Below are 12,840 nucleotides of genomic sequence, written 5' to 3'. Positions count from 1 at the left end.
TGCAATTCATCCATGCAGCAGTGAGGCTGCACTCTGCAAGATAAAGGTCTAGAACATCATCTAGAAGGAATACACACACACACACACACCTTTGTGTGCACACATACACTTACCTCCAATTCAATCAAAAGCCCAAGGACCCCTCTACCAAAGAATACTCCAGGCAGGTTTAAATTGAAGCAGCATCCCTGCCTAGCAGAAATGTGCCAAAGCAGAAGGGAGCACCTAGTAAGCTGAGCTTAATTTCTTGAGGATGGGAAGGTTAAACAGAGAAAAGAGGAGACTATCAGACACAGGGTTTATCTGGGATGTCAGGAAGATAATAGGCATCACAGAGTATTGTAACCTCCTCCCCAGTAAAGAAGTATAGGGATTTCAGAAATGTATTCTGGGTATTAGAATAGGGTAAAACATTGAAACTGTCCCAAATCCTCGCTTCCCCTGGAGAGTTTAAGTGTCTTGTTACACTCCAGGAAGAGTAATTGGGAGGAGCAGAGGCATTTATCTGACTCCCAGTACTGCAGAGGCTTTGGGAGCAATTGGGGTTGGCCACTCCTTCAATGAAGGCTCAAATACAAACATAAATTTATATATACAGGCATGGGCAAAGGTAGATTTACAGTTGTGAGTACATGAAACAGAGCTTATTCTTCTACTATTTATTAATTATTGTGTTATTTCCCATACAAAGAACTGTAAACCTACTTTTACCCCACCCCTGTGTGCCTGTGTGTGTGTATATTTAATGGAAAGATTCTTTTGAGACTTAAATTGAAACTTGGCTGTGCTGGGTGTGGAATCACAGGTCACCTTGATGACTACTACAGGTCACCTTGGCATCATCTTCTACATTGTGCCCTGGCAAAATGCATCTCAGGCAGGTGCCAGGAGCAACCTCAGGTCCATAGGTAAGTGTTTCTCCACACAGAGCAATCTTTGAGGACAGACATCTGGGCTCAACCTCAGCTGTGCCACTATCAGCGGTGTGGCCTTGGACAAGTCACTCAACCTCCCTGGACTCAGTTCCCTTGCTAAAAAATGAGGACAAAAATAGTGCCTATCACATGGGATTGGTATAAGGATTAAATGAGTTCACAGAACTCAGAAATGTCTAGAACGGACCAGGCACATAGTAGATGTTACATATGTGTTTATTAAGTAGATACGCATCCTAATTTGTCCATTTACTCTGCTCACTCATTCATCAAATAATTATGGAGAACCTCCTCTTCACCAGGCACTCTCCTGTGCACTGCAAGTAAGCAACTAATTTGCAGTCCAGTGTAATGGGTGTGGAGATAGAGCTACCACAGGAAGCCGAGGGGGATGCAGGAGGGATCTCAACTGACCAAGGACAGGCCAGTGTGGATTTCCCAGAGCTGATGTCTCAGTTGAATCCTGAGGGGTCACTTGACTTTGAGCTGGGGTGAAGAGTATTAGAAATAGATGGAGTGATATATGCAGAAGATTGAAGGCAAGAATAATAATGACATTTCAGTAGCTTGCTCAGTCTACTGGGGAGTGTGGTGAGAGGTAGGAAGTGGTAAGAAGAGGCCCAAACAGCCAGCTGAGTCAGAGTGATGGAGACTGTACATTCTGGAATGTTGGACATCATCCTAAAGAACGTGAGGGGCCACAAGGATTCCAGGCCAATGATATGCTCTGTTTTTGCAGCAGAAGCTCTTGCCTGACTGGACAGCAGAGAATGGGTTGGAGGGGTAGCATCCATGCAAGGATGCTTAGAAGCACTCATCCCCATCAAGGGGAGAGGTATCATGGAGGACAACATTAATTAGTAGTGTGAAGGGTGGAGAGATGTGATTCAACTTCAAGAGACACTTAGCTAGGAGCAATGAATGTGGAAATTTGCTGAGCCCTGTCTACTTCTCCAGGCCCACTGGACTTTTTCTCTGATTGCACTTACCCTCTGCCACGTATCCATGATCACAGACAACTAAAAGACCCAGAGGACTCAGTCAGCCTTACCAGGAGACCTTTGGTTTTCCTTTGAGTCATGAGTGACATCAGAAGTCTCTTGGGCTTAGTCATACCAGCAAGCATCCAGAAACATTTTTTTTTACAAGATATATCAGTAGAATTGAGAATCACATTAAAAGAATATCAAAACTAAATATTTTGCTCATTTACCAGTCCAGTGGTCTGGATGGATCAACGATGGATGAGAACCTGTTTAGTTTGATGGTCAGGATATGGCTAGAGCAGAGAGGGGATAGGTTGAAAAGATGGTCACACACATGTTTGTGCTGCAAAGCCCTGTGTCCTTGAGGAAATGCAGAGCAAGGGCCACCCCAGGAGAGAAGAGAAAGGGACTCTAGCTGGAAAAATCAGAGAAACTTTCATGGAGGATGTGCCACAAAAATTGATTCCTTCCTGTCTTCTCTTCCTTCACAAATATCTAGAAAAAAATTACCAGAAAAAGAGGAACAAAGTAAAGCTCTCATGCCAAGCACCTCCCTAAATAAAATTGCACACACACACTCACTCATACATGTGTGATGAAGGCATACCAGCCTTGACATAGACTGATGCCATCACAGGCAGAAACCAGAGTCCAGGGTACTTGCAGCTGGCCTGGAGGGAAGGATCCCTTGCCCTCCTTTCTTCATTTCTGTATTTACTTCACTTGCAAATTTGTTGCCAGCTTCCTGCCCTTCATGTCATTTAGCACAACAACCCTGAACTTGAGAGATCTCTGTGTTCTGACTGCCATCCCTCCAAGCTAAAATAGTGGGACTGGAGTCCTTTTCCTGTGACAGGGCTGGGGATGGGGCACTGGGAATGTTCTGACTGCAGGAGAGTACCAACAACATGGGAACTCACGCTATGGCATCATTCAAAGGCTAATACATTGTGTTACAGTGTCAGTTGATACTGTTTACTGATTTCACTTGAGTGAATAAGAAAACTCGTTTTCTTTACAGTTTCTAAACTGAAACCAATTCTACCTGTGTTCAAAACAGCCTGACAGTTTCTACACACCTAATGTTCTTTTGATAAATAGCTCATTTCTGAAAGGAATGTGTTAGGTAAAGTTATATAAATGCAAACAAAAAGTTGCTTGTCAAATGTCACAGACATACTCTCAAATTATACAGGTCCTCTTTTTACCCCCAATGTAATCTCCTAACCACTCAGTGGTATTTGAGATTTATATGTGAAATATGGAATATAATTGGCATATGGCACATGTCTGTGCTCAGGGACCTGGTGTAACTGTATTTGAAACTTTGAAATTCATTCGGAAGGCTGTTGTGCATCTAACCTTTGCTCAGGAAACTTTAGAGAGAGTTTTGTCTCCCGGTGTTCTAACTTATCAGAGTAGCTCTCTCCCAGGTGCCCACATGCATCTTTGTTTTGTACGTAGTACCCAGGTACTTTTTCCTTCTCTGCTGAGAAGGGTCTTTTCCTGGCCTTACCCCTTCACTAAGTCATAAGGTGAGCCCCTCTCCTCCCTGCACCAGAATTCCTTTCCCGTTCTTTTGCTGTGGCACAAACTGTTCCTGCCACCCAACCACTCAGCACGACTGTCATTTTTATGACTAGCTTGCGATTGTAGGACAAACCAGCTTTCTGAGAATGAGAATTTAAATCTAGCCACTGGTAATAAGCTGAGTTTGACCTACAAAGATGGTGGTGGGGCCAGGCTACCTCCTCCTCACACACAGTGCCTATGACTCACGGAGACTCAGAGGACACCAATTTAAGATAAAGGTCATTTGGGTTTTCAAAGCAGCCTGTTAATTGTTGTTTCTTTAAAAAATACCAAGGCTGTTTTAGTTTTACAGCGATCAAAAGGATTTTGTAATCACACTAAAAGAATACGTAGGACTTTTCATCTTTGAGACACTTAAAAACACTAATTAATAAGAGCATGCATGGTACCTTTTAGAAAAAGGAAAAGGTTTATTGTCTCGACATGCCCTGTTGCCTTTCTCCCACCTTCTGGCTGCTTTTGGACACACCCTCATGGCCCTGTTTGTCTCCAGTGTATCTGAGCTTCTCGTCTTCCCGTGGACGTGAAGGATTTCATCTTCGAACACAGACTCGTCAGAATTTCTCTCCTAGCATAACATCTATGTTATCTAGTCATGTATCTTCCCTAGAAGACTCTATTGCAGGGTCACACAATAAGGGGCCAGCACAAATTTCATGGAAATCCAAGCAGCAGTGCTATCACCAGACCCTTCAAAGCTTCTCTGAGGCCTGGAGTTGGATTTTGGTCACTGGGCGTTGTGTCAGTATGACATGGCACGTTGGGAATGTAGCGTGATATTTTGCTCACTGCACTCAATATATTGTAGTTGTTCTGAATCTTAAACTGATTCTTGCATCCTTGGCCATCAAGGCCTGTTTCAGGGCAGCCTGAAAGAGCCCGCTGTTAACAGACATGAATGCCTGGTGGGATTTGACTTCCAGAGTGGTTCTGCAAACATTCAAGCGCTTGCTATGTGCAGTCCCACCAGTAGCTGTCATCTGAGGACGGGCATTAGCAAGGAGATCACGGCAAGGGTGGCCGCACTGAGGCTGATGAATGCTGGACTCAGAAACCAGGCAGAGTTGGTTTTGCATCTCAATTCCCACTGCCTATTAGCGTGTCACCAAGTGACCTCCATTCTTGGGCTCTGCATTTTCCTACCTGGGAAGCAATTATCCCTCCCTTGGAGCTGTGAGAATTCGACAAGATATGTACAGCGCTTAGCATAGTGCCTGACACAAGACATAGTCACTCTTCATGAAGGTGATCAGATGCGAGGGAGAAGCTGGCCAGCAGAAAACATTTGCTATTTGCCTCCATCCCTCCCTTCCTTCCTTTCTCCCACCCTTTCTCTCTTTCTTTCTTTCTTTCTTTCTTTTCTTTCTTTTTTTTTTTTTTTTTTGCTAAAGGCAGTGAGTTAGAAAGCAGACTAAGGTTTTCTAACCTTAGAAACAGGTAGTAATCATTGGTTGCTACATTTTATGAATTCCTTGTTGGAGAAACAATGAACTTAGAAAACTGAAAACGGTAAGGGCTTCAAGGTACCCTTTGGGAAAGGTAGTAGAATACCAAGTGATGAGCACTGCATTGTGGTAGTGAAGGGAACATATTTTTCATTTCTTGTGCTTTTCGTCATTTTCCAAATTTTCTGCAATGAGCAGTTGTTATGTGGATTAAAAAAAAAACCTTAAAAAACAGCAAATGCTCCAGCTGTTTAGATTGTAGCCAGGAGAACAGTGACTGATACCAGCCACTGGGAGCCCCTTTTCCTAGAGTCCCCTGCTCTGAGGCTAGAAATGCTGCAACAGTCACAGACCTTGATTTGCAAATTGTAGGGGAAAAGGTTATCAGTCTGTCATAGGCCTGTCTGGCCACTTGGCTGGGGAACCATGTCCTTATTTGAGAGCCTTCCCTTTGACCATGAGAAGAATTGGCCACCTTGCCAAGTTGAACTACCTCTTTAAAGGAATAAAAATATTACTGAATAACTGTACTGTTAAAAAAACATTTTATCCTGTGAATATACTCTCTAGGGGTGAGCTTGGTGAGCCATATCTCAGCAATGACACTAGCAGTTAATGGTGCTGGTCCAGTGGGCATGTTCTCAAGCCCTATATGTTTGGGCGTGCTCTGTGCTCAGCCATGCTCGTATCCATTTGCTACTCACCACAGCCCTGTGAGCTGGATGCTACTCCCTTCATCCTAGAGGTGAACAGATGCACACTAGCCCCAGAGGAGCATGGGCAAGTGCGTGCTGGCCCCAGAGTATACACAGCTTATAGATGAAAACCTGATGAGTTCTGAGCCTGTCACTGGGGCCCTGGCTTTTAACTCATCTCCTAACTGGACTGACCTACTGATGGTGAATCACAGTCTGCCACTTGAGGGCAGGAGATGAACCTGACAGCTTGTCTGTGCTTTTCCAAGGCTCACTGGGGCCTGGCTCAGCACCTGATCAATGGTCAGGGTACACCAGTATGGGGGTGTGAGGGCGAGCAAGTGAAGGAATGAATGGATGAGGTGAAGGAATGAAGTGCCCAGTGGCCATTAGACCTTACTCTCTTGTGCACGGAGGAGAGAAGACATGCCTTCTCTCCTTCCCCTAAAATGGCTGATTAAGCCTCTGAGACAAGAGGAGGCCAGGAGCTCGGGGGATGTGGCCAAGGTGTTCACCAGCTGAGGCTGCCCTGGGAGAGAAACATCTGCCCAGACAATGTCTGGCTCCCGGCCCTCAGCCACACCCCTTCTGCAGATGGCATTAGCTTTGGGCAAAGCTTCTTCCTCTCCAGTTGTGGGCCTCCCACCCCCATCCCCTTCCTTCCTCTTGGCAGCATGGAGCAGCACGTACAGTTTATCAATTATTAACACACACAATATTTGTTTCACAGAGGCTGCATAGATGTGTGTAGCTAATTTCCTCTGGCCTATCCCAAAAGAACACAGAAAAACCAAAGGCATTTTTGGGTTTTTCAAACCAACACGAACCTGGCCATCACCGTAGCCTATCCCATTATGCTTCCCAAGTCAGTCGGCAGGTAATACAAAGGGCACTTGCAGCAGGCAATTAACACTGCCGGGAAGGTCCTGGTGCTCGGCGTGTCCCCAGATGGCTCCAGCTTCTTCCTCAGATGGGTGCCCCTCTTGTCCCATCCTCCTAGGCCACAGGCTGGTTTGTGTGTTCACCACATCTGGCCTTTATTTAAAACTCCACCTCGAAGTATTTCATGGCACAGAATATCTTTCCTTATTAAATTCTCCCTCACATATTTTTTTCATAAAACAGGCACCAAAAACTACAAACCTACCTGTGGCTCTCAAAGTATCTGTTTATAAACCTTTGGAAACCGTTTGCAATTCGTTAATCACATTTTCAAAGGAAGTTACAGATTACAGATACACTAACAAATGCCATATACGATGCCTCGGCCCCCGTAACAAGATCCTCAGGCAGGGAAGAGGGAGTGGGGTGGTGGACCTGGGACTTGTCCCAAGCCAAGTCCCATGGGAGAAGGGAGAGCTGGCCTGGGAGTCTAGTTCTTTTTGGGGAAATTGGGGAATTTAGTTCTTTTTTTGTCATTCTCCATCTGTGACCACACATATGTCCTTTCAGTTGGAAAACAGGTAGAGGGGATGAGCCCTGCTGAAACAGTAATTCATCTCAATTAGCAGTGAGGTAATCGAGAGGTTCCCTACAGGAACAGCAATCAACATGTTTCTAAATAATCATTAAAGAACCGAAGTTTGTGAATATTTCACTTAAAATGCAATTTTAAAGTAGTTCATTTTAAAGGAAAAAAAATAAAGTCACTCAATGTATACAAGTTGGAGCTCTGTTGACTATTTATGCTTGAAATTCAAGCCAGCTTTTTAAAAAATCATTGAAAAGGGAAGGGGTAACGAGGAGAGAATGCGTTGGTACATGAAACGTCCAAAAGAATACTGATTCCAGGCACAGCGTGATTCAGGTTTACACACATGGACTTGTTTCGATCTGTTCTCTGCTTTCTCTGTACTGACTTGGTTGTCAGGAAGTAGAGTAGTGGTGGCCGTGAGGAGTTCAAATTCATATCCTACCACCTTGTAGAGAGTGGATAGAGAGCCTCTTTCTCTGGATAAATCCAGGAAAGCATCCCAGGTAGAGTACCATTTGGGCTGGCCTGAGTTACGTTGCCATCTCTGAACAAACCACCATGTCCTGGAGAGATTTGGGTCTCCTTCACATGCTCAGGTCTGTCTACCTCTGAACTGAGGGTGGTCTTACCTTCACTAGTAGTATATTTATTGAGGGTGGGCTGAAGGGGTTACCTATAGGAACAAAAAAATGATCACCGTGTAAAATGTGGGAATGATTGGTGGCAATCTATGGCACAAGTGTCTTCTAAAGAACGCCTAATCTCTAGCCATTTAATATGTTTCTTAATGGGGCAAATGAAAAAAGGTGGAGTTGGGTCATTATGCTAGGGCTTACTTGTCATTCTCAACCTGTTTTATATATGTAACAGGCCACTTACTTTTTCTCGTCTCACTCAGATTAATCATTCTGCTACATTACTGTTTATATTCCAAAGGAGCTCACCCATTAATAAAGACCCAAGTGGAATGGAAAGTGTCTCAGGCCTATTCCACGTCCCCGGTTAAGGAGACGCTGTGGAGGGGCATTCCTAAAGTGGAGTTCCAGAGGGGATATCTCCAGCCCTGTCTTGTTTCTTTCAATGAAATTAAATTACAGAGACTTGCTGGAATATGATGGTTTGTTGATCAGCATGCTGGGAAATCTTACTTTCCTTCACTCTCTAATTTCTCCAAGTTTCATGAAGACCAATAATATAATGTAGGGCATTTCTTGAGTGGTTATTTAGAAATGAAGAAAGACATTTTAGGAAAGGTCAGAAATTGAGGATTTCTGCAATTGCACTTTTGCCAGATGCCATCTGAAAGGACTTGGGTTCTTTAGCACAAGTATAAATTTTTCTGCCAGGAGAGTCTTGAGTCCCAGCTTGGTGTCAAGTAGGCAACTCTTGGTGTGTAAGATTCACACCAGGAGAAGGCATATGTGTGCGATCGTCCTCCTCATCAAACATCTCCTGGCTGCCTATGGTTTGCAGAACAGTGACCTGCAAAATTATTGAATGTGTCCCTTCATTTCATGGAAATGAAGTATTAACCAATTGTATACAGTGAGCCTGTGTCTTTGCCAACAAGGTCACAGATCTCAGGAATCATGCTACTTACACCGTAAGGGTTTACTTCCTGTCTGGGGATGTGCTTCCCACTTTACATACAGTATCTACTTAATCCTCTCAACCTCCCTTGGCTGTGGAGGTGCTCTTGTTCTTTCGATTTGTAACTGAGAAAAAGGAAGCTTGGAGCAGTTTGGCACCTTGCTCAGCCACATGCCCAGTAAGTAGCAGGATCACTGTGCTGTCCTCTTCTAGCAGACAGTTGGACACTTTTTCTGAGGATGAAGGGACATTCGGTGCTCTGGACATTGGGGTCTTTTTAAATTCGTTTAACAGTGGTTGAAATAACATGAGGCTTAGCCATGAAAATTTGGTCATGGGCTGTGGGGGCAGGGTGTCCTCCCTCATACTGACTGTATGATCTTATCTAACTTGTTATTTGATTGGTTATTTAACTTGTGTTTGAGCCCATTTTCCCATATGCATGATGGGCAATGCACTGACCTTCCAGAGGAAGAAGGGTAATAGACTGTCAGCAAGCCCTTGGGGAAGGAGGAGGCCTGTTTAATTGACCATGTATATTCTTAGTACCTTCCACTTACTAGGTGTCCCATAAATGCAGGTTGAATAAATGAATGAAGGAGCATTTTGAAGAGACCAAAGGAAGAATTTCCACCCAAGAAATTGTGAAAGTTCTGCCTTTAACCATCAGAATCTGGGCTGCATGAACTTCTGGGGTGCCTAGTGGCTCTCAGTAGTGGCTCTTACTAAAGCATGAATTGGGGCCATCAGCACAGGTAACAATGGTCCAAGAATGTCTGACTAGCTCCTCAGGGGGACAATCGGGAGTCTTCCCATCATGTGCCCCTCCCCATCACACCTCCTCATTGTGAGATTCTGGCAACAACCCCACTGACCTCGTCCTGTTCCTCCCACTCTGCTTAGCCTGGCTCTCATGAGGACCAGAGCTTCCCTGTGTGCATGAACTTTCTGTAACAGGATCCAACTGAGAATCTGCTATCGTTTACAGTGGCTTCTGAGGGAACCACTTCCCTTCCTCCTCATCTGGAGTGGATCTGATGTCATAAAACTGACCGTGAATGTCTGTTAATTGAAACCTCAGAGGAGGGAGTGGAAGGTTGGTTGACCAGGGGTGGCCAGGGCCCACTGCCCCTTAGAGGCAAGGCGGCCTTCCTGGATGTTGGGGGTGGACAATCCCCAGAGATGTCCCGGGGTTCCTGAAATGCAGTCACCATGCAGAAGACACGAAGGTGGGGAAACCACCTGGCCTTGTTTGGCCCCACAGGGACTTTCTGTTTGGTCTGTCTCCCTAGATTCCACTGGGGCCCAGTTTAGACCTGTTTGGTCCAACCTGTCGATAGTGATTTTCTCCTTCATGTCTGGTGCGCCTTCAGCACCTGTCTCCGGAGTCGCCGAGCAGTGTTCCAAATGGCAACCTGTGGTTTTGGAGTCTTCAAACACTTAGAGTGACTCTGTATCTCACTTAGAATCTTGCCAATTAAATCAAAAGATGACCAATTTAGAGACAAAAGCAAACAAGAAAAAAACTGTCCATTCATATATCTTTTTCCCAGTATGCCATTAGCCCTATCTTATGAACTTGTAAAGGGGTTACTTCTCCTCAGCCTGCAGTAGAGGGCAGACTTTCCTACGTTATAAACACCCCAACAGCTAACAGTAAAGGCCCGGAGACACAGGAATGTCCAGACACACGAATGTCCGGTTGATAAAATGGTAGGCTTGCAGGATGACTAATGCCAGCGATTTAGAGGGAAAAAACTGAAACCACTTCCCCAGTTATTAATGCACTCATCAGCTTTTCCAGAGAAATGCCCTCATGGCTGTTAAGTCTGGCAGTGACTCCCAGTTCCCGCACCCACTCTGGGTAAAGTAGCCGTGCTCCGCTCAGGACTGCTGTGGCCAGTGGGATAGCAGGTAGAAGGTTCTGTTTGTCTGCACAACCTTACCACGATGTTGAACCCAACTGCGGAGATCAGTGCTTTTGTAGCCTAGCCAAGGGGTATGGTGTACATTTGAGACAGGAGGTAGGGGTGGGAGAATGATAAAACATAGTGGGATATCACTAGGTATTTGGTAACATATATAAGACACCCTTTCCTCTGTTTTGAAGGGGTTGTTTTTAAAGCTTTGGAGTAGAGGAAAAAGGCTCTCCCCCATCTCACACACAAAGCATCTGAGCAGGGGGAAATCTCTGCTTTGAGCCTGGTGTGCTTAGAGCCAAGGGCTTCACTAGGTGAATTCATACTTATATGAATTAACTTGTATATTCCCCCAGCTCAAAGAGTTAACTTGTACATTCCCCCAGCTCAAAGCACATGTTTACAGGAATCTGGACTCAGCTCCCTGCCATTCAAACCTCCTGGACTGGCACTACGTGGCCTCTCACTGACATTCTTCTATTCTTGGTCCCCATCCTCAAAAGAGGACTTGGGAGGATAAAGGTTGCCCCAGCTGGTGATCTCATGGAAATGTTTTCTTTTTCTGTCCCTTCCCCTTGGCAGTATGAAGAGGGAAAAAAGCGAAGGAAACCTAACTACAGTAGCGTTGACCTCTCTGAGGTCGAGTGGGAAGACCGAGATGACGTGGTAAGTGATTTGTTTTCAAGCCTGGTGAGGAGGGCATTCCAGTGGGCCCACTTCTGTACCTGGAGGCTGCCCCAGGAGCCAGCAAGAGGCCTACCAGAGGGACACCTGCCCACCAGAGGGACGTGGAGACAATGGTCCCTTTTACAGAGTTTGGAATTTTATAACTCTCCCGCTGGTCAGACCAGTTGTAGACAGGCCAGCCACCGGGCCTGCTTTGCACAGTCTGCCAAAGCCATCCCTTGGTGGGCTCTCTCCCTTTTGTAGCTGATGAATCCATATGCCTCTTCGGGGACATTGATGGGACCTGTCAGTGTCAGGGGAGCCTGGGTGGGTGGCTCTGCCCTGTGCAAAGTCAAGGGCAGAATTTACCTGTCACGATTTTGTGGGTACAGCTCACATTGGCCACCCCCTTCCTGGGCAGTAACAGCCTTTCCCCCTTCACCAGCCACACTGCAGTAGCCACATGCTCATTCCCCACACAGATTCAGCCTCTGGTACCGTATCTGGTACCTAGGGGAACTCTCCTAGGCCACAGCTTAGCCCCCTCAGTCTTCCTGATACATTCTCATTAAATCAGATCTGTTAGACATGGCTGCCTTTGTGTGAATGCAGGCGGGTGGTCTTGAATTAAATCATAACTACCCAGGTGTTTCTGTCCAGATACTTGCTCCTCACCTCTCTCTATTGTCTCTGTGCCAAGGCAATGCTCTGCTGTGTGCATCCTTCCTGATTGGTGTGGGGTCCTCTCTTTGAGTCAGCCTTGTTCCCATCCCTCCCTCTGCCTTGCTTTCCAGAAGGATGTTGATGGAGACCATTTGAAATCCCCAGGCTGGGTTCTCAAGCTTCCAGAAGTATGGCTAGCTCAGCAATTCTCTCGCTGTAGCTTTTCTTCTCCTCCATCCTCTGTTCCTTGGACATCTCAAGTAGCATAAATCTCTCATTTTCTTCCTTGCCTATAAAGTGCAAAAATCACATCTGTTTCAGAATTTAACCTATATCCTTCTACATCTGTACTAAGTCTTTTTAAACCCAAGTTCAGACAAAATAACTGCTGTTTGATAAAAAGCTGCTTCCTCATCTGCACTCTTTTGCCCACATGCCGGTGGCTCAGTGGCCTGGTAGAGTTTTATATTTTCTTGTCCTTTGAACATTGTCATCAGGATTCATGTCAGGTCCTTTTGATTGTGCTACACCTAATATATATGTTCTCTCTTTTCAACCTGCTCTTCCCAAGAAGCAGAATAGCCCAGTTTTGAGGAGCACAGCTCAGAGGAGAAGCTGCCTGGGTTTGAATCTGCTTTCTGATGGCTGGTCTTGGGCAAGCAATGATCCTGTCTGCCCCTCAATTTTATTTCTTGTCCTTTTGTTTTTCTCTGTAAACTGAATATCACGATAAGAGCAACTACCTTATAGAGCTGTTATGAATATTAAATGTATTAATATATTGAAAGCATCTATATTAAATATGGGTGCTTACATTGTTGTGTGGGCATGGTTAGCATTCTATGAGTGGTACCCATTGTTGGCATTCATCCTC

General features: G+C 45.3%; 1 protein-coding gene across 1 annotated transcript in view; it reads left to right on the top strand.

Moving 5' to 3' along the window:
- The window catches only part of CACNA2D3 (calcium voltage-gated channel auxiliary subunit alpha2delta 3), an 870,474-nt gene that overhangs the window by 662,979 nt on the left and 194,655 nt on the right, over positions 1 to 12,840 (top strand). The window contains exon 18 of the mRNA XM_045192346.2: positions 11,220 to 11,303. Coding sequence (XP_045048281.1) covers positions 11,220 to 11,303 — 84 coding nt within the window. The remainder of the gene's footprint in view (positions 1 to 11,219; positions 11,304 to 12,840) is intronic.

The sequence above is a fragment of the Desmodus rotundus genome, chromosome 8 (genome assembly GCF_022682495.2).
Source record: "Desmodus rotundus isolate HL8 chromosome 8, HLdesRot8A.1, whole genome shotgun sequence".
Lineage (NCBI taxonomy): Eukaryota > Metazoa > Chordata > Mammalia > Chiroptera > Phyllostomidae > Desmodus > Desmodus rotundus.
Note: the sequence above shows the minus strand (reverse complement) of the source record. Positions and strands in the feature narration are given on the sequence as shown.